This window comes from Staurois parvus, unplaced genomic scaffold (assembly GCF_062004578.1).
Source record: "Staurois parvus isolate SC_StPar_1 unplaced genomic scaffold, SC_StPar_1.0 ptg000852l, whole genome shotgun sequence".
In the NCBI taxonomy this organism is placed as follows: Eukaryota; Metazoa; Chordata; class Amphibia; order Anura; family Ranidae; genus Staurois; species Staurois parvus.
In genome coordinates this window covers 145,708-168,070 of record NW_028318648.1, presented here as the reverse complement: position 1 = coordinate 168,070, position 22,363 = coordinate 145,708, and the positions used below count along the sequence as shown (strand labels likewise).

The 22,363-nt window shown below is 47.0% G+C and overlaps 1 protein-coding gene across 1 annotated transcript; it reads left to right on the top strand.

Annotated features, from left to right (window-relative positions):
* The first annotated feature begins 300 nt into the window (after positions 1–300).
* LOC149443524 (uncharacterized) lies at positions 301–4,106 on the top strand. The gene has a single exon (XM_089655588.1). It carries the CDS (start codon positions 301–303, stop codon positions 1,645–1,647), a length of 1,347 nt encoding a protein of 448 aa, XP_089511714.1. The 3' UTR covers positions 1,648–4,106.
* Positions 4,107–22,363: the final 18,257 nt, after the last annotated feature.

Genomic DNA, 22,363 nt, shown 5'->3' with positions numbered 1-22,363 from the left:
TGTGCTGTTCTTGTCCAAAAACTGGGTGATATTGTTTTGGATTCACCCCTCACACTCTACACTCCGCACTCGGTGCAAGAGATCCTAAACCAGGTCCAAACTAAACATCTCTCTGCAGCAAGATTGACCAAATATGAGGTAGCCCTCCTAACTCCTACTAACCTCACTATCAAATGATGCACTATTCTTAACCCAGCTTCTCTTCTTCCTGTGTTGGAAGACGAGAAGGGGGGGGAGGACAACAACGACAGTGCTAAATCTTGCAACCCGACTAACAATACTAACACCTCTTCTACTAACATGTCTTCTTTTTCCACTACTAACCTCTCTTCCAAAGGACACGACTGCAATTCTTTGATGGAACTGGAGTCAGCGGCGATCAGCCCGGTGAAGGAAACGCCACTACCAGAAGCGAAAAATCTTTTTGTCGATGGGTCCAGGTACTACACCCAAGACGGTAGGCCACACACTGGTTACGCGGTCACGACTGAAAGTGACGTGGAAAAGGGCTCTTTGAACGCACATATGGGATTCCTCACAAGTTCAGGTAAACCGGTGAAGCATGCAGAACTGATTGACAGGTTGTTCATTGCCTTCGGCCTGCCACGGGAGATAGCTGTTCTTAAGGTGAAGGCTCATACCACTGAGACTAGTGTGGAGGCATGTGGAAATGCTTTGGCAGATCGATCCGCAAAGGCCGGTGCACTGGTTCAGGAAAGGGGGGTTTTGTTGCTGGCCATTCCTTCAGAGGTTTCATTAGACGAGTTTAAAAAACTGCAATTGCAGGCGGGTTTGCAGGAGAAGGCTAGATGGACAGCAGCAGGAGCCTCCCAAGGGTCGAATGACATTTTGTGCCTGAACAAAAGATGGTGTTTGCCAAAGTCCCTTTTCCCCATGATGGCCCACTTGGCTAAGACGGCTATGTGTGCGTTGGTAGACGAGCATTGGATTGCACCTGGGTTCAGTACTGCTGCAGCTACCTTTGCAGCTTCTTGCCTAGTTTGTGCCCTACACAACCCTGGCAGAACGGTAGTAATGCCCCAAAGGCACTCACCAAAACCTGAGCGCCCCTTCCAGCGCATCCAGATCGATTACATCTCGTTACCAAAGAGTAGGCCGTACGAATACGCCTTGGTCTGTGTAGATATGTTTTCAGGCTGGCCTGAGGCGTGGCCCATCACGTGTGCCAACGCTAGTACCACGGCGAAGAAAATCCTGTCTGAGGTTGTGTGCCGCTGGGGTCTACCTGAAACCATCGAGTCCGATAGGGGGTCACACTTCACTGGACAGATCTTTGCAGAGGTATGTAAAGCCCTTCACATCAACCAAGGGCTACACACCCCGTATCACCCCGAGAGTAGCGGTAAGGTTGAACGTCTCAACGGAATCCTTAAAAACAGGATCTCCAAAATCATGGCCAATACCCAAAAACCTTGGCCTGAGTGTCTCCCCATTGCCCTCTATTCCATCCGGAATGCCCCTCGGCAACCACATGGGCTGTCACCCTACGAGGTGTTGTTTGGGGGACCTCCCAAAACAGGGTTATACTTTCCTCAACAGTTGTCGTCCTTGCATTCACAACTAACAGGTTACGTGCAATCTCTGCAACGGGAGCTGCAGAAGATACACCTTCGGGTTCGCGAATAGCTCCCGGATCCAAATGCAATAACAGGTGTTCTTTATATTGAGCCAGGTGATTGGGTCGTCCTAAAGAAACATCAAAGAACCGGACTCGAGCCACGATTTACCGGACCATACCAAGTCCAGCTGACGGAAACTACCTCACTCAAGCTCGAGGGACGAGACAACTGGTTGCACGCAAGCCACTGCAAGAAGCTTTTCAGCTACACCAGAGAATGAGGGGTGTCATTTTCCTTTTTCTTGTTGTTTGTATGTATTACATGAGTGTGAACGGAGGAAAAGACGGCAGATACCCCAACCTTTTATTTAAAATGCATCTGCGACTAGCCAGAACCGCCAACAAAACCAACTGTTGGGTATGCTCTAAGCCCCCACCCAGTCATCACATGTCCACAATGGCCGCTGTTCATGCCCTATATGACATCCGTGTCGGCATGAAAAAACAAGGGACCCCTGGTCAGCCCCCACGTAGACATTTGTCGGTAGAACTTAATGACACATTTTTAGCAGGTAACATCAGTTTTAGCACCAATATTAGCTCTAGCTCCTGTAGGGCCCTCACCAGTCCATTATGGGTAACTGGGCAGCTAGGCAGCCCTCAGGTGTGCTTTAACATCAGCTTTGGCACAGGTAACAAGTTTGTTGGGACTACCACCTGCGAGGGAGGTATAACTGTCAATCTGACTAACCAGACTTCCCTTCTGAGTAACCACACTGACCGACCAGACCACGTGTGTTGGAAGGACGGATGTGATGTGCAGACTGAGGGAGCAATCCCCCAGTCTGTGCAACTGTTGCTCAGTGCCAGAGGCCGAACGAAGAACTCCTCCTGCTCTGCTCTGACAGGTTCATACTATTTTCTGTGTGGTTCGTCAGCCTATAGAACATTTCCCCAGAACGCAAAAGGTTCATGTGCCCTCATAAAGCTAGTCCCCGCATCCTATGTAGTGATGGATCATGAAGAGTTGATGGTCCACAAGAAGGTAAGGATGGCAGGGAGAGTTCGCAGGGAGCTGTTCTCTGAGGGCGACCAAGCATGGGCTTGGTTCCCCTCATGGACAGGTTGGGGAATAGAACTTATGAAGCGCCTGAACAATTTTTCTATCATCGTGGATAGTATGTTTAACGAGACCGTAGAGGCTGTCAGAGAAATTGCCCAAGAACAACGGCAGATGGGAATTTTAGTGCTTCAGGAGAAGATGGCCCTTGATTACCTTTTAGCCGCCAAAGGGGGGTACTGTGAGTTCATCGGAGAGGATTGTTGTACTTGGATAGAAGACACCGATGACAAGGTCCAGGCCCATATGAACAAAGTGAACTACAGGGAAAAGCTAGAGCTATAGCTAGTGAGGGTTGGAATCCGTTCAAGGGTTTGGGAGGATTGGGAGATTTCCTGTTCTCCATCGGATCATGGTTGAAGGAAGTGGGAGTGTATGTCCTGATGCTTCTCTTTTTCCTCTGCCTCTTATATGCCGCGATGAGATGTTCCTGTTGCCTAATCAACCGTGTAAACCAAGTTCGGGCAGACGACCACATCTCCATGCCCGCTCCTGGGATCCCACTCCAACCACTGATCGGAGGAAGACCTCACCAACCAACCACCTTCTCTGCAGGTTACGTCCTGGCTTCCCTCTAATTTATCTCCCTGAAGACCACATTCTCCAAGACCTCCAAGCAAGCTTCAAGCCTCATCATTCTTTGTGTCTGCGTTTTGGAAAACCGTCTGGGTCGAGACCAGCCTTGTGTGGCCCCGTCTCAGGGGCAATTTGAGAATCTGCTGCTGGATCTCCCCGGACCACCGTGGGATCACAAGCCTTATTCATACCACAAGTCTGTTTGTGGTTTTTGCAAGAGCCTTCCTGTAGTGAAGGTTCCAACGCTCTTGAGGATCATCGCTTCAATCAAGCCTGTTTGTGTCGAGTCTGCGTCGGGTCTTGTTGTTTCAGGTACCCCGTGGAGCTTTATTCTCAGTGACAACTACAGGAACTCTGGTCTAAGACCAACTCTTTGAGGTTTTGAGACTACACCCATCAAGCTGAAGAAGATCAAGAAGGGACACGAGGAGAATATGATAAAACAGGAGCGAATGTCATGGAAATTTTGTATTTACAGGTTGAACTTTAAATGTGTCATATATTAGTGTTATTCATATGTCTCTCGTGTGGCTTAATTAAAGCTCTGAAGGCTGCAATTAGGCCATGCGCATGTACAATGTATGTATTACAGTACTCCGCTCGGTAATGGATGAGATGGCAGATCTGCGCTTATAGAACGGCGTGTATACCACCACGGCATTCAATGCTGTATCCACATATCAGCAGCATAGTACCACATGGACTTCGTATCGCCAGGCACCAAGCAGTGCGAACTCTGCGTGTAGGCTCATGTATATTTTACAAGCCATTACCAACCTGAACTGTATCTGGATGGATGTGTTTTAATAAAGATCGTATCGGACCCATTCAGATACAGACTGACACTGTTTAATCTAGGGGATGCTTGTACAGAGAATGGACATACTGCTAGGAGCTGATAGGATAGGGGGAAGTTTACTCTCCTCAGAGAGCTTACCATGGGAAAGGGGGAGGGGAGAACTAGTTTCCAGTATAGATAAAAGGAAAGGCTATGCTCCAATCAGGATGTACATTCTGTGTATAGACACTCCCCATGCATTGTTCTGTGGGAGGGGATTGACCTGACCCCCCCCCCCTGCGTGGGGGGGGGCGTGTGTGTACTGGTAATAAAACGAGGCTGAGGATACAGGCGCGCTCTATGGGAATTCCAACAGCAACCTGAGCGTTGTGTGATCATTCCTAGGTAACTGGAGCTCCATTTTCCCCACATCTCGAGATAGCTAAACCAGTTGGAGGAGCAGGAATCGTGGAGTTTAGCTGCAGTCGCGGTAAGCGAGATTCGCACAGCTTTATGAGGGATTGCTGCGCATCCAACTGCAAGTACTCACGGTAAGGAGAAATTCGTTAAAAGCGAATTTCCAAGACACACTGGTTGCCGTATGGTCTATTCTGTTATCCCTGCTCCTGTACCCATGCTGTTTTGATTGTTGCCGACCCAGATCGTTCCTGACTTCGCTGTGTTCTCCTGCTCTGACCCCTGGCTTGCCTGACCTCTCTTCTGGATGCCCCTCATTGGATCTGACCTTCTGTTACTGACCCGGCGAGTGACCTGACTATTCTCTGCCTGCTGCTTTGTACCACGCTGTCCCCACAGTTACCAATCCGGCCTGTCTGACCTCGCTTCTGCTCAGTCATCCATCCCACTCGGATCCATCCGCCTCTTCACATAAGGCTGTCATCCTGCGGATACCTCTGGCCGATCCCTCTACCATGGGTGGGTGTACTCAGGGGCCACGACCTGGTCTCTGTCTGCTCCAAGTCCACCCCCACCATCAGGGGCCCTGGTGAACAAGCAGACTGGGACTTAGACTCCGTGCTCTGGGGAATCCTATTCCGTGGGTTACTAGAGGCGCCACCAGGTGGTTCATTACAGCCCCACTCTCAAGGGCAGCCTCCGGATGCCCAACTGGGCCATTTTCTCAGGGTACCTGCGTTTAAATGCCAAGGTTAAATATCTGGTGTGGACATTGGATGCTGGCTCCCAGGAATTATCTTTAGGTCCATATCCCTTCCATTTGATCAGATATTGGAGTTGCTTCCTTCTCTTCCTGTAATCAATGATTGTTTCCACCTCATATTCTCTTTCACCATTAACGATCACAGATTCAGGTGGCTTTGATTTTCGGTCTTAACCCCTCCATGGAAATGATTAATCCAAGGAATTGGATGCTTTGGCGTTCAAATTCACACTTCTCGGGCTTGGCGTAAAGACCATGAAGGAAAATATAATTTACAAAATGCTGGAAAGTTGCTGGAGCGTTACATAGGCCAAAGGGCATTACTAGGTATTCACAATGCCCAAATTTGGTGCGAAAGGCAGTCTTCCATTCATCCCCCTCTCGGATACGTACCAGGTTATAAGCTCCTCTTAGATCCAGCTTAGTAAACAGGGTTGCAGATCTCAGTCTCTGAAATAGTTCTGGAACCAATGGTAGGGGGTATCTGTTCTTGATGGTGATATTATTTAGCTCACGGTAGTTCACACAGGGATGAATAGAATGATCCTTCTTTTCTACGAAGAAGATGCCAGCTCCCGCTTGGGAGGTACATGGGCGGATAAACCCCTTTTTTAGGCTGTCATCGAGGTACTCCTTTAGTGCTACTAATTCCTGCTCTGACAAAGGGAAAATCCTACCATAGGGAATTTCATCCCCAGGCAGTAATTCGATAGGGCAGTCGTATGGTCTATGTGGTGGCAAGGTGTCAGGGACCATCGCGACGCATGGGTCTACACATGCGTAGGTGTCTTTCAAGACATGCAGGCAGCAGGGCACTAGGACCCAGGCGCACCCATCGTCTATGACAGTACTGGGCAGGCATTAGGACCTAGGCTGCGCCTGTCAGGTGCTGGGCGGGCTACTTAAATCAGCCCTGCACAGACACTTGTTGCCGAATGGTCTTTCTGCATATCCTGTTACCTGTGTTGTGAGTACTTTGATCCGGATTATCTGACCTAGCTGTCTTCTCCTGTCCTGACCCCTTGGCTTGCCTGGCTCTGCTCCTGGATGTTCCCCTTTAGATTTGATCTCCTGTTATTGACCATGCGTGTGACCCGACCATTCTTTGCCTACTGTTTTGTACCGCACCGACCCCCCCGGCTACCGACACGGCTCGTTTGACTCTGCCCTTGCTCATTCCTCCATCCATCCATCCATCCCTCAGGGATCCCCGAGTCCCCTCACATCAGACTCTCACCCTGCAGGAGCCTCCGGCAGACTCCTCTACCACTGATAGAGATATCCGGTAGCTGCGACCTGGTCCCGGAGCGCTCCAAGTCCATCCCCACCATCAGGGGCCCTGGTGAACAAGTGCCCTGGAACTTAGACTCCACACGCTGGAGAGGCTCTATCAGGGGACTGATAGAGGTGATGTCGGGTGGTCCGTTACAGTACCATTCGGCCATGACGGAGTCTGGAGGGAGGCCTTCTTCTCTGGAGGATATTTGCAGGCATTTATCGGCCTTGACCCAGGCGGTTACCGCACTGCAGGATAAATGCACTCGCTTGGAGAACCGCTTTGACACTATGACCATGTCTGACGCCCCTTCCCAGGGCCCGGCTCCGGCCGTCAGCTCTGGGGAGACTTCTAGACTTACCACAGGGGCTGCGGCTGCACCCCCTCCAACAGAACCCCGGTTTCCCATGCCTGAACGTTTCTGGGGAGACCGTGCACGGTTCAGGGCGTTCCGGAACGCCTGCCTACTATACTTTGACTTGCAGCCCCGCACGTTTACAACCGAGTCGGTTAAGGTAGGGTTTATCATCTCCCTACTTCAAGACAAACCCCAGGACTGGGCCCATAGATTGAGGGAGAACCATGATTCCCAGTTGGAATCGGTAAACGATTTTTTCAAGGCCATGGCTATTCTTTATGATGACCCACAACGGGCAGCCTCCGCTGAATCCACTTTATACTCACTCCAACAGGGTCGCCGAGCGGCAGAGGAATATGCCTCTGAGTTCAGGCGATGGATGGGTGACACGCGCTGGAAAGACGCTGCACTGCGTCACCAATTCTGGGTCGGACTCTCAGAGGCCCTTAAAGATGAACTGGCCCGAGTGGGCCTCCCAGAGTCCCTGGAGGATCTGATCTCCCTGGCGATTCAAATCGATCGCAGGCTGCGGGAACGCCGGTCTGTGAGGTCTGGTCAGGGTCAAGGAGTTACATGCGCACCACCCAGAGGTACAGGTCAGCTAACTTCCACAGACCACCTGCCATCCGTTCCAGTGGACACCTCGGAGCCCATGCAGTTGGGGCTAGCTTGACATACCCTGTCCCCGGAGGAGCGCCAGCGAAGACGTACCAGAAACCTCTGCTTTTACTGTGGAGAAGCCGGGCATATCGTGCAGACCTGCCCTGTGAAAGCACGTAAGTCAAGATCTTCAGTTCCTTCCTGTTCTATTGGGAATATAAGTCAGTCTAGTTATTTAGCGGTACCCCTCTTTTTTCAGCTCCCAGGAAAAACCGTGGAAACGACGGCTATCATTGACTCAGGGGCCTGCAGTTGTTTTTTGGATCTTGACTTTGCACGTCAGCAAGAGATTCCTCTACAGGCCAGAAAATGGGGTCTCAATCTGTTTTTAGCTGATGGCTCCCGGATTAGATCGGGGTTGGTAGATCAGGAAACCCCCCCTATGCTTACCACCATAATGGGACACCACCGGGAACTTTTACGTTTTGACGCCATCGCGTCACCCCTTTTCCCAGTGATCCTGGGGCTTCCATGGCTACAGGCCCATAACCCCCAGATCAACTGGGAAACCGGATCACTCGGTTTCCTGTCGGCATATTGTCAGGAACACTGTCACACCTCAGGGCCCGGGGCCCCCCAAATTTTCCTGTGTTCCGAGGAGGATCCCAGTTTAAAACAGGTGGTTCCAGCAGCTTACCATGACTATCTTGATGTTTTTAGTAAACGTGGGGCCGACACTTTGCCTCCTCATCACCCATATGACTGCCCAATCGACCTGTTGCCGGGATCCAAGATCCCTTTTGGCCGAATCTTCCCTTTGTCTGAGGTAGAGTTGGGGGTGCTTAAGGAGTATATAGAGGAGAACCTCCAGAAGGAATTTATCCGCTCCTCCACCTCACCGGCGGGGGCGGGTATTTTCTTTGTGGAAAAGAAAGATAAATCCCTGAGGCCCTGTGTGGATTATCGGGAACTAAACCGAATCACAATCAAGAACCGTTACTCCTTGCCTCTGATCCCGGAGCTTTTTCAAAGCCTAAGGTCCTCCGCTTGCGTTACCAAATTGGATCTCAGGGGGGCATATAATTTAGTTTGCATTCGAGAGGGGGATGAGTGGAAAACGGCTTTTCGCACTCGGTTCGGTCACTTCGAATATCTTGTTATGCCCTTGGACTCTGCAATGCCCCGGCCACCTTCCAACATTTTGTTAATGATGTCTTCAGAGATTACCTTGACATCTTTGTCATTGTGTACCTCGATGACATCTTGATATTTTCACCTTCATTAGATACTCATAGGATTCATGTGGCAAAGGTTCTGGAGCGCTTGCGCCTACACGGCTTATATGCCAAAGCTGACAAGTGTAGCTTTGAGCAACAGAGTATTTCCTTCTTGGGTCTGATCATCTCCACCGCGGGGGTTGCAATGGATCCCCAGAAGGTCGCGGCAATTCTCGAGTGGCCAATTCCTACTGACAAAAAAGGCGTCCAATGATTCATTGGATTCGCCAACTTCTATAGGAAGTTTATCAGGAATTTTTCAGATCTGGTCTCCCCTATCACACAGCTAACCAAGCTTGGGATACGCTTTAAATGGACATCAGAGGCCCAGGAGGCATTCAAATTCCTGAAAATGTTGTTTACCACGGCACCCATCCTGGGCCACCCGGACGCAGGGCATCCGAGAATGCTGTGGGATCAATTCTGTCCCAGAGAAAGGGGCCAAAAGAGCTTCTGCACCCGGTGGCATTTTTCTCCAGAAAACTTACCCCGGCGGAGCGAAACTATGACATCGGGGACCATCGGGGGCCATCAAGACCGCTTTGGAAGAATGGAGATACTTGTTGGAAGGAGCAGCCCACCCAATTTTGATCTTTACAGATCATAAAAATCTTGAATATCTGAGGACAGCTAAACGTCTAAGGCCATGCCAAGCCAGGTGGGTGCTTTTCTTCTCTCGTTTCTCATTCCATATCACCTACAGGCCAGGTTCTAAGAACACTAAGCCAGATGCCCTATCGCGCATGTTCGAGGATCCCAAGGAGGAACCCAGACCAGATACCATCCTGTCATCTGGAAACTTTTTGGCCCTTCAGACGGAACTGCGCGCAAAATTGCAAGACGCATCAAGGACATTGCCTTCCTTGCCAGGGGTATCATTCTCGAACGAGGGAGGTCTGATACGGAAGTAAGGATTGATCGTAGTGCCAGAGGAGGTACAGACACAGGTCTTGGGGCATTGTCACGACCACCCAATGGCAGGACATTTTGGATTGGCGAAGACGCTGGAGTTGCTTAGACGCACCTTCTGGTGGCCTAACATGGCTGGAGATTGTGAGCGATACGTCAGGTCCTGCACCATCTGCCAAAGAAACAAGCCACCCAGAAACAAGGCCTGGGGGTTGTTACGTCCTTTGCCCATACCTGTTCATTCCTGGCAAATGATTGCCATGGATTTTATAGTGGAGCTTCCCCTGTCCCAGGGCCATACCGCGATCTTTGTTATTGTTGACCGCCTGTCAAAGATGGCTCATTTTGTGCCTTTGAAAAGCACCCCATCGGCTGTGGAGACTGCTCAGATTTTTATCAGAGAGGTGATCAGATTACATGGAGTCCCAGAAGACGTGGTGTCCGATTGAGGAGTGCAATTTACTTCCAAATTTTGGAGGGCTTTATGCAAGGCACTTGGCATTAAACTGTCGCTCTCTTCTGCATTTCATCCCCAGACCAACGGACAGACAGAAAGGACCAACCAGACCCTGGAACAATATCTGAGGTGCTATACATCCTTTCTGCAAGATGATTGGCTGACACTCCTGCCCTTGGCGGAATTCACTTATAATAATGCAAACCACTCAGCCATGGGACAATCACCATTTTTTGCAAACTATGGGTTTCACCCCACCTTCTTGCCTGATTTGATTGCTGAGAGCGCAGTTCCAGCCACTCAAATTATGATCAATTTCTTTTCTACTAATAATAAATTACTGCAGGAAGCCATGGCTAAGGCCCAGGAGGATAACAAGAGGATTTTTGACAAGAAGCGAAGGGGAGAACTGGTGCTGCAACCAGGGGAGAGAGTCTGGTTGGCAACAACAAATCTGAAGCTAGTATGTCCCTCGAAGAAGCTAGGACCAAAATTTTTGGGGCCTTTTCATGTTAAACGCATGATTAATAAGGTAGCTTATGAGCTTGTCCTTCCAAAAACCCTTTAAGGTTCACCCAGTGTTTCATGTCTCGTTGCTAAAACCAGTTGTTGCAGATCCATTCCCAGACCGGGAATCCAGACCCCCTGAAGCCATTACTGTTGAGGACCAAGAGGAATTTGAAGTGGAAGCAATTCTAAATAGTCGAAGGAGGGGAGGCCAGACCCAGTACTTGATTAAGTGGAAAGGCTATGTTCCAGAGGAGAACTCTTGGGAACCAGCCCAAAATGTCCATGCCCCTAGACTCATCCGGGAGTTCCATCGTAGCCACCCGCAGAGGAGAGATCAGTTGGGCACCCGGAGGATGCCCATAGGGGGGGGCAATGTCAGGGACCATCGCGACGCATGGGTCTACACATGCGTAGGTGTCTGTCAAGACATGCAGGCAGCAGGGCACTAGGACCCAGGCGCACCTGTCGTCTATGACAGTACTGGGCAGGCATTAGGACCTAGGCTGCGCCTGTCAGGTGCAGGGCGGGCTACTTAAATCAGCCCTGCACAGACACTTGTTGCCGAATGGTCTTTCTGCATATCCTGTTACCTGTGTTGTGAGTACTTTGATCCGGATTATCTGACCTAGCTGTGTTCTCCTGTCCTGACCCCTTGGCTTGCCTGACTCTGCTCCTGGATGTTCCCCTTTAGATTTGATCACCTGTTATTGACCCTGCGTGTGACCCGACCATTCTTTGCCTACTGTTTTGTACCGCACCGACCCCCCGGCTACCGACACGGCTTGTTTGACTCTGCCCTTGCTCATTCCTCCATCCATCCATCCATCCCTCAGGGATCCCCGGGTCCCCTCACATCAGACTCTCACCCTGCAGGAGCCTCCGGCAGACTCTTCTACCACTGATAGAGATATCCGGTAGCTGCGACCTGGTCCCGGAGCGCTCCAAGTCCATCCCCACCATCAGGGGCCCTGGTGAACAAGTGCTCCGGAACTTAGACTCCGCACGCTGGAGAGGCTCTATCAGGGGACTGATAGAGGTGCTGTCGGGTGGTCCGTTACACAAGGAGTCTGCACCATGTTTACTAAAAACATCCAGGAAACTTTGATAGGCCGCTGGGACTATTTGGTGCACATCAGATTCTGCATCAATACGTAGGAGGGGGGTCTGGATGGAGCCAAGGGTTGGAGCAGGCAGTGCTCATGACAGTAGGTGGACTAGAACTTCACTTCGCCAGATACCCAATTGATGTTAGGGTTATGTGCCTGTAACCAGATGATTCCCAGGATAACCGGAAATATTGGGGAGGCAATGACATCTAGACATAATAGTTCCTTGTGGCCCAAGGAGGGTATCATGACTGGCAGGGGAATTGTTTTCTGGGTAACCGCTCCAGATTTGATGTTGGATCCATCAGCCAGATATACAGTAAGTTTCTGCGGTTTAGCTCGTAAAGATATCTGGCGTCACTGGGCAAAGTTTACATTGATGAAACAACTGCAAGCTCCGGAGTCAAGGATAGCGGAAACTGGAATGGCTCTTTCCGAAAGCTGAAAGGAGACAGGAATGGAAATGTGAGCATGGTTGCTAGGAGCGGGAGGTAGACTGGCAGGTAAATCATTTGGTAACTTTTTTTTTTTTAATTTAAATATTTATTAAATTTTTCATGTTAATACAAAAACTCAAACAGGGAAGTAATTCTCATACACGTATACATTTATAACATTTCTGTCTTTCCCTTACTTAAAACTCTTTTCTTTCCCATCCCACTACCCCTCCCTCCCACCCCTCTTCCCCCTCTGCAGACTCTATCCCATTCTATTCTCTTGAGGCTTTTTAGTGTTATGTTAACATCCTAGTTTATATTTTCTTATATTTCTCTTTCAATCCTGCTCTTTCCCACTTTTCCCATCTCCTGAGATACACTCCCATTCTGTCTTCCTGCATATGATATGATCTTTCCATTCTACCTATCTGGTTTACTCTGTTAATCCAGTCCACCTCCTTCGGTACCTCGACATTCCGCCAAAACTTGGGTATCAACCCTTTCGCTGCATTCAAGAAGTACCAAATACCTGAATCTTTATATTTATTTACAGATGTCTCCACAACGTGTAGGAGACACGTCGTTGGATCTAATCTTATGTCAATTTCCGTTATTTCTTTAATCAACTTGACTATTGTCTTCCAAAAAGCCTGGATTTTCGGACATTCCCACCATATGTGAAACACCGTGCCTATATCTCCACATCCTCTCCAACACATATTTGAACTTTCCCCATTCATCTTGTGTTCAACACTCGGTGTGATGTGCCATCGTGTCACAAACTTATAATTAACCTCCACCTCTCTCATACTAACATTATCGTGTATCAATCTAAACATCTTTCTCTGTCTATCCTCATCAAACTCAACTCCCATATCTCTTTCCCATTTTGTCATAAAATTTAACTTTGTGTTTGTGTCTAATTCTGTGAGAATTCTATACACTTTTGAAACACCGTGCTTCCCATCCCTTCGTGTCTCCAACAACCTTTCAAACATATTCCACTCCTGTTTTATTCTCAAAGGTTTCGGAAGTTTTCCAATAAAACTTTTCAATTGATGGTATTTCCACTCATCCATTCTAAAAAAAATGTCTCCCTTCTTCTCTATTAACTCTTTAAGTGATCTCAATTCCCCCTCCACCAATACATCTCTCAGTTGGGTATCTTCCTTTCTGAACCATCTCCCCGAAATCTTGTTCTTTCCCGGAGGAAAGTACTCAGAATTCGTGAGAGGCATTAATGTTGAATTAAATTCCCATTTCATATTTTTATGTAAATTGTCCCATACCCTAAAGACATTTAAAGTGTAAATACTTGTGCTTTCTTTGGTTCCCCTAAACTGTGGTGGGACCCATATCATCTGACTCAATCCAATTCCACTAAGCTCATTCTCTATTGTTACCCAACTTTTCCCCTTATGGTTAAATGTCCAGTCATATATTCTTGCCAAAACCACTGCTTTATAATATCTCTTGACATCTGGTAAACCCAATCCCCCTTTCTCTTTAGTCCTACTCAATGTTTCATATGCTATTCTAGGTTTTTTATTCTTCCATATGTATCTTGTTAACATTTTTTTCATTATCTTAAAGAAGGCTTCTGGAATTTTAATTGGTACCATTTGAAATCTATACAGTATTTTAGGCATAATTACCATTTTGACTAAGTTTATACGTCCTATCCAGGATGGATTTCCTCCTTCTAGTCTTTTTAAATCTTCCCTGATCTCATTAATCAAAGAGATATAATTTACTCTATACAAATGCTTGGATGAGGCAGTGATTTTTATTCCTAGGTATTTTATCTCTTTTTCTCTCCAAATAAAGGGGAATTCTTTTTGTAATTTTTCTTTTTCATTCTTTGATATATTAATATTCAGGATCTCTGTTTTCGTTGGGTTAATTTTTAAATTTGATAATTCACCGTACTCCTTCAGAATCTTCATTATATTTGGGAGAGTTATTCGGGGATTCCCCACATAGAACAATAAATCGTCCGCAAAGGCCGCTACTCTATGTTCTATGGATTCTATCTGAATTCCCTTTACCGATCCACTATTTCTTATTATTGACAGCAGAGGTTCGAGTGACAATACATATAGCAGGGGAGACAGAGGACAGCCCTGTCTTGTACCATTTGACATTCCAATGGGTTCTGATCTCTCCCCATTTACCGTGATGATTGCAGTAGGCTCCCTATATAGTTTACTTATCCACTCTCGCATTCTATCTCCTAACCCCAGCACTTTTAAGTTGTCCATCATAAAGCCCCAGTCCACTCTATCAAATGCCTTCTCCGCATCAATTGACAAGAGCACCACCGGGGCTTTCCCTCTTCTACTCTTCTGAATAAGCATCAGGGTTCTCAAGCCATTATCTCTACCTTCTCTCCCCGGTACAAAGCCCACCTGATCTCCGTGGATCCATTCAGGCATCAGATCTCTCAACCTGTTTGCTAACACCTTTGCATACAGTTTAGTGTCTGTGTTCAACAATGAGATAGGTCTATAGCTGGAGCACTGCGATGGGTCCTTTCCCTCCTTGTGAATAAGTACTACATGTGCCTGTAGGGATTCTCTCCTCATTTCCATCCCACCTCCCAGTGCATTCATATATTTCTCCAGTTTGGGTAACAATACTTCACTAAATTTCTTATAGTACCTAACTGTATAGCCATCCGGACCTGGACTTTTTCCCCCTCCTGTACTTCTTAATGCTATTTTAATTTCTTCCTGGGAGATTTCTACGTCTAGGGAGTTCAACTGTGCTTCACTTAGTTTTGGTAATCCCGCATTTTTTAAGTATGTCATCTTTTTTTCCTTAATTCCCTCTTGGATTTCCTTTAGAGGGTCTTGGGGGCTAATATTATATAACTTTTTATAATACTCCGTAAACACTTTAATAATCTCTTTATTTGAGTGGGCCAGCTCCCCCTTTGAACTTTTTATCTTTTCTATATAATTCCTATTTTTCTTTTTATTCAAAGCTCTCATTAAATATCTTCCTGGTCTGTCTCCCCATCTATACCTCTCGTTCAAAACCCTGTTGTATACTCTTCTCTTCTCCTCATCCATCAACCTCTCTAACTCCTCTTTTTTATCCAGTAAGTTCTGTCTCGTATCTTTTGTTATTTTCTTCTTATGGATCTGCTCCAAGTCTAATATTTCTTTTAAGAGCCCACTGACCTTCTCTCTTCTTTCCTTTTTCTTCCTTGCTCCAGCCGCAATCAAGATTCCTCTTATGAATACCTTATGACTTTCCCAGACTGTAGCTATCGATACTTCCTCTGTTTCGTTCTCCTTAAAGTATTCCTTAATCTCTTTCTCGATTTTCTGAACTACATCCTCATCCAGAAGAAGGGCCTCATTTAACCTCCACCCTAATCCTCCCGTCCACCTTCTTCCCCATCTCAACTTCATCACGACCGGAGCATGATCCGAGAACGTCCTTGTCTCTATGTCAATTTTTACCAGGTGATCTATTAGTTGATGGTCTATTAAGATGTAATCTAATCTCGAGTATATCTCATGTGCATTCGAGAAGAAGGTATAGTCTCTGTCTTTCATATGCCTTATTCTCCAAGTATCAAATCATTTGGTAACTTAAGCAACTTGGCGGGGCAGTTCCGCACATAGTGCCTGGCTTCTCAGCAATAGAGGCATAAGTTGTTGTGGCATCGATGCTGGCATTCTTCGGGTATCAAAGAGGTTCATAATAGACCTATTTGCTTGGGTTCAGGTTCCTCCACAGAAGGTGTAGCAGAGCTGGTTGGCGCCATGTTGGTTGACAGTAGAGCCCTAAGTAGCATCTGTACGGGGCGACTTAGCCCAATGGATTTCTCTAATCTACGCTCTCTAAGACCCCGATCAATCTGTAAAGAGAGATTATGAGCTCCTCCAGAGTATTGAGTACTCCTACGTGGGCTAGTTCATCCTTGAGGGATTCAGCAAGACCTAGGCGGAACTGGTAACGTAGGACAGCGTCATTCCACTTGGTCTTGGAGCTTCAGCACCTAAATTGTGTGATGTAATCTTCCACTGCCCTGCGTCCCTGTTGGAGTACATGAAGAGCGGCCTCTGCTGATGCGGCTCACAGTTGAGCCATGGAGTCAAAAAAGATGTTTAAGGAGGCTATCTTAGTATCCTTCTCATCTTACAGTTGAGCCATGGAGTCAAAAAAGATGTTTAAGGAGGCTATCTTAGTATCCTTTTCCAGCAAGTGGTGGGCCCATGCCTGTGGTTCTCCCTGGAGCAGAGAAATCACAAACCCCACCTTAGTTGCTTCAAGGGAGAATGTCCGGGGTTGTAAAGCGAAATAAAGCTCACATGCGTTGCGGAACACCCGGAACTTGCTGCGATCGCCAGAGAATCTTTCTGGTGTAGGGACCCTTGGCTCTGGAGGTAACATCATTACAGCAGGAGGAATTATGTTTCCTGGGGTAGCAGCGGGAGCAGGTGTGGCTACGGGCCTAGCAGACAACGCAGGTGTAGGTAAAGTCTGAAGACGGTTCCCCAGCTGTGTGTATCCTTCTTGAAGATCCTTGACGGCCTGTGTTAGTGCCTGAGATGTGATGACAAATCTCATCTAGAGGAGAGGCCCCTTTCTCAGGCTCTGACATGGCCTTCTGGTACTGTAACGTACCTGGTGGTGGAGCCTGATGTGGAGAGATGGTGTTCTCTTACCACTACCGTTTGGGACCCCTGATAGGGTAGACCGGAGGTAACGAGCTGGGAGGGGCACGAGTGCCTGACGGGCCTGGAGTGACAGCTGGCAGGTGAAGCCCTGGAAGACCAGGATGCAGGTAGCAGGATGCAGGTGCAGCAGCAGAGAGGTGTTGCTGAGATGCGGATGACCGTGGCAGCTGCTAGCCAGAGGTAGTCACAGGCAGGAGAGGTAGAATAGTCAGGCAGGCCGGGTCAGGATCAATTGGACGATCGGGTACAGAGGAATAGGCAAGCAGATAGTCAAAGGGAGAGCCAGGTCGGTGCAGGCGGAGTTCAGTCGTAGTCAAAGTCAAGCAGGTAGATCACAGGAGTCAGGATACAGATACAGGACGCAGTAGGCCAGAAGGCACCATTCTGTTTGCAGTAGGGGTTTAAATAGCCCGCCTGTGCACATCAGCGCGTGCACTTGTGTGCATTCAGGTGCGCATGAGCACCGGCATGGCCATCGGGAACCCGGTGTTGGCGCACAGATGTGTGCAGATGCAAAGTTCTTCTTCCTTGACATTACCTAAGCAATTAACCCTTTAAACTCCAAACTACCACCAGATAGCTTTGGGCCTAACAACCCTTCACAATATTGGCAAGAACAAAATAGACGTTTGTACACACACTGTCACCACAGATAAGAATATTCAGAGCACAGTATACAGTAGCACTCTTCAAGAGACAGGGATTCTTTTAGTTTGCATTAAAAACCTTAGAGACAATTTCAACACTTTTCAAAATAGGGTTTAATAATTAAAAGGTCAAAATGGTGCAAATAAAATATTTACAGAAAAAAGGTATTACAAGGAAACAAAGAGACAATAAAGCAACAGAGAAATAAAAAGGAGTTGAAAAGGAAGAATACTTGCAAATCCTGATTTCAGCAGAGTCCAGTGAATAAGCAAAAACAGTTCAGTGTCTCTCACAATTCCTGTTATGTGTTCTTTGGTTTGCTGTTACAACAAGAACTGTCAAAGGGTCCTGGCATTCCCCTTTTTTGTTTTATCAAAGGGGTGTTGACAGAGGCCATCTGACCAGTCAGTCATTCGGTGTAAGGGGTGGTTGCTGGGAGGTCCCCACGTTTATGACCAAGTCCCAAATGCAGTTTTCTATAAGTGTTCATATTTCTGAATACTTACCGTTTACAGTCTGCCAGTCAGATTATTGTCCAGCATGAAATTAACTTCAAAATGAATATAGATATGACAGGTCTTGGATAACTGTTTCTCATAGGAGGGGTGTGGAGGCCTAATCCACTCTGGTACCTCATAGTCAGGGGCGGACTGACAGCTCAGGGGGCCACCGGGTAATAGGGGATCATGGGGCCCCTGTGTCCTTGCCCAAACTCAAAAAAGCCTATAAAAAAGGTACCAGGGGCATCTCATGGGGCCCCCTACTGACCCCGGGCCATCGGGCAGTGCCCGAGTTTCCAAATGGTCAGTCCGTCCCTGCTCATAGTACAGTACCTCCTAGCATAGGAGCAATAGCAATGCTACCCAATACCCAGGAATGTGTATTGTTCCAACTTTGTACTGAAGGTATTTATGACTAAATGTCTTTTTCACTTCCTTGTCACTGAAGTCGCTAAGTCAGACACTTTATGGGCCCTGCAATGTATATTGGAGGGTTAGATCCTGCTAATTTTATTAACAGAATGATAAGAGTTGTCCGGCAGCAGCTAATGCAGGCCATAGAAGGGTCGTTTATCTGCCGAATTTTTGTCCGCACGAAAAATTGACCGATATTCACGCCATTAGCGGGGCCAGCCCTTTGGCTGTTTTTCGTGGATCTTCTCGTTTAGTTTTATCGGTCATGCTGGAAAATCCGCAAAAAACGGCTGTTTCTCGTGGACATTGGTGGCAGCATCGGCAACGGTGCTGACCAATTTTTCATTTATCGGCCGAAAATTCGTCTATGGCCTGCCTAAGAGTGTGTGGATTGTATGAGCTGAAAAGAAGAGGGAGGGAGAGAGAGAGGAAAAGGTCACTATTCAATGACTTCTTATGACGAAATAGCATAGGAGACTTGTGACGTAAACAAAATGGCTACGCACACAGCTATTCGGATGTCAGGTATGCACGACCACTACACCTCCCCCCTCAGTTGGTTGTGTGAGAGGGAACTACAATTTCCCTCCTGACGCAACAGACTCCTGCTGCTGGCTTGGCTTGTCAAGACACAGGTCTGCCTTTCCAAGGCGTTCACCTATGTACAGTCTGGTACAACTGCATTGCTGTAGAACCATGTTCCTTCTGAGGAGCATGCCATACTCACTAGCAATATTTTTGGACAAAGTGGGTTGTGATGGGTGAGTACCAATCTTCTTTGACTGCCTGGATAATGTGGCAGCTTCTGTGGTGCCCACCTGATCACAAGACACTTCTGTTCAGGGGTGGCATATGCTAACTTTCTAGGATGTACCTTCCTGCATTGGTAGAGGATGGGATATTCCTGCCCCGGTTTGTCCTAGCCCAGGACTGCACCTGATTCCAAAGGTAGTTGCGTCAGTGTGTGAAGGAAAAGGACAGGTGAATTCCAGAGCCCGCGTGACAGGTGCAGGGACTGGTACCTCTGTAATATAAATTAATTGGTTCCACCATTGCAAGGCGGGATAGTCTTATATTGAGCTGTCAGGCTCGCCAAAAATAAGGTGTGGGTGTCAACCTAAAAATTGCATAAAGAAACAAAAAGCAGCTGCAAAGAGCAGACTACCAAAGTAGGTAATAACTCACCCAAGCAGAGTAGCTCACATTATAAAACAATATTTTATTAATTTCCTGATAAAAAAATAGGTGGTATCTTCCAACAGTGAAAATCTTACACAACCACCTAAAAACACCATATAAAGCCAAAACAATCCTGATTGTGTAGCGCTAATGATATCTATTAAACAATAATGAGGTATAATAGCTGATACTAGGGCCCTGATTTACTAATGTGCCTAGGCGCATTTCTGTGGGCCAACATCTACTTTTCAATAGCGACTGTCTAGTTTTAGATGGCAAAGACATTTACTAAAGAAAGCATCAACAAGTAGATGCGAAATCGAATTTACTAACCAGGCACAATCCAGGAATCAGTCTAAGAAAGCAGACTTGCTAAGAAGCACGTCTAACACAACGAAAAATCACTGCAGAGACACGTTCACATTGAAATTTGCTTTCACAAATATCTGGACTTCACTTTAAATAATATCTGAGATTTAAAAAAATGTTAAATGTGTAAAAAATAGTTTTTAAAGAAATTCATGACAGTCAAGAACTCACCCTGCCCCATGTAACATCTCACATGGGGTAGGGTCACATGCGTGATGTCCCCGGGCGGCCCCGCCCCTTACATATTTAACCACCTTCCGCCCGCCATATAGTCCAATGACGGGCGCAAGGTGGTTCTCTCGTTCTGGGAGGACGTCATATGATGTCCTCGCATTCTCGCCGCGCGTGCGTGGCTCAGGGAGCACGCAGCATGGCGATCGGCAGTGCGCTGTGTCCCTCGGACACAGCGGATCATTGATCCACGGAAAGAGCCGAAGATGTCGGTGCCACCTATCAGTGTCCATCAGTGCAGCCTATCAGTGCTCATCACTGCATCCTCATTAGCGCACATCAGTGAAGGAAAAAAAATCACTTATTTACAAAAGTTTATAACAAAAACTAAGAAAATACTTTTTTTTCAAAATCTTCAGTGGTTTTTGGTTTGTTTAAGAAAAAATAAAAAAGCCAGAGGTGATTAAATACCACCAAAATAAAGCTCTGTCTCAAAAAAATTATCAAAATTTCATATGGGTACAGTGTTGCATGACCGCGCAATTGTCATTCAAAGTGTGAGAGTGCTGAGAGCTGGAAATTGGCCTGGGCAGGAAGGGGGTATAAGTTCCCTGTAGGCAAGCGGCTAAGAACTGTCACTCAGGCTCATAGCAGAGGACTGGGCAGCCATCATCGGGAATGGAACCTTTTTTTTCTTTTTTCGGGTCGCCCGCGGCGGGCTTCGTGATTGACATTGGATCTGCTTCGGGGGACTGTCTTTTTTTTACACTACACTTTTTTTTTTTTGTGAATTAGTAGCTGTACCATGTACCCCATATGCATTCACGTAGTGGGGGTGGGATCTGGGGGTCCCCTTGTTAAAGGGGGCTTCCATATTCTGATAAGCCCCCTGCCCGTAGACCCCCACAACCACTGGCCAGGGTTGTGGGCAAGAGACAAGGTGCTTTGGGGGGAGCCCCCCTGCCCCAAAGCACCCCCCATGTTGAAGGCATGTGGCCTTGTATGGTTCTGGAGGGGGGGCGCTCGCTCGTCCCCCCCTTTCCTGACCTGCCGGGCTGCATGCTCGGATAAGGGTCTGGTATGGATTTTGGGGGGGACCCAACGCCATTTTTTTTTAATTTTGGCGTGGAAGATCCCCTATAAATTCATACCAGACCCGAAGGATGGGAGGGGGGACCCTAAGTCTTTTTTTATTTATTATGGTGCCAGTTTTTAAATGTAATTCTTTTTTTTTTTTCTTTCACTATAGCTCTGAAATTCAGCTGTCACTTCCCCCAGCTAAAAGAGAAAGTTTATATCCCTAAAAGAAACAATGTTTACTTTTAGTTTATTAAAAGATACAAAGTTTTCTGTAACTTCGGGGAAAGTGATAGATAAGATGTGTGAACTATAGTGAAGGAAAAAAAGGCTGTCATTTGCATTTAAAAATCAGCGCCGACATACACTTTGCATTGCGAAAAAAAATATTAACAATTGTGTAAACCGAGGCATTATTTTCAATGGATTTTCATTCGTAAACCAAAAATTACGTTAACCGAGGCGTTGGTAAACTGAGGTACGCCTGTATTAGTATTGCAATCCTTTGTATTGGGATACATAGAACCAACATACATCTGAATTGGCAACATAGCAGAAGATTTGTGTCACATTTGAGATATCTGGCTAGTTACACTGACCTTGCCCAGGGATTTAGGATTGATTCACACAACAGAAATACAGGCGGGATTAGTGTTCAACAGATCCGTGGATTAGTGGTTAGCACTGCTGCCTCACAGCACTAGGGTTGTCAGTTTGAATCCCAACCACGGCAATGAAGGTGCATGATCTCCCTGGGTGGCTACTCTAACATAGATGTGCTGTTGGTAGCATCTTTGCTTTCTGTCTAAATGATCCCTAGAATGTGAATTAGAATTAGAATGAGACCTTGTCTGTTCAAACACCTTTAAAGCTGAACCTTATGTGAATGTCAAACGATGGGATGAGATAAGGGCCTGGACTAATGATTGATTTGATAATGCTGGTTTGCACTCCGCACCCTTTTGGGAAGGATTTGTCAAGCCAAGAACTGAGAGAGAGAGAAGAGCAAGCGAGAAAGAGAAAAGGATTTAAAAAAAAAATTTATACCAACAACCTCTCGAACAAATTCCAATCCTTTCTCGATCTCAAAGGTTTCGGAAGATTCCCAACAAAGTGTTTCAATTGGTGGTATCTCCACTCATCTATCT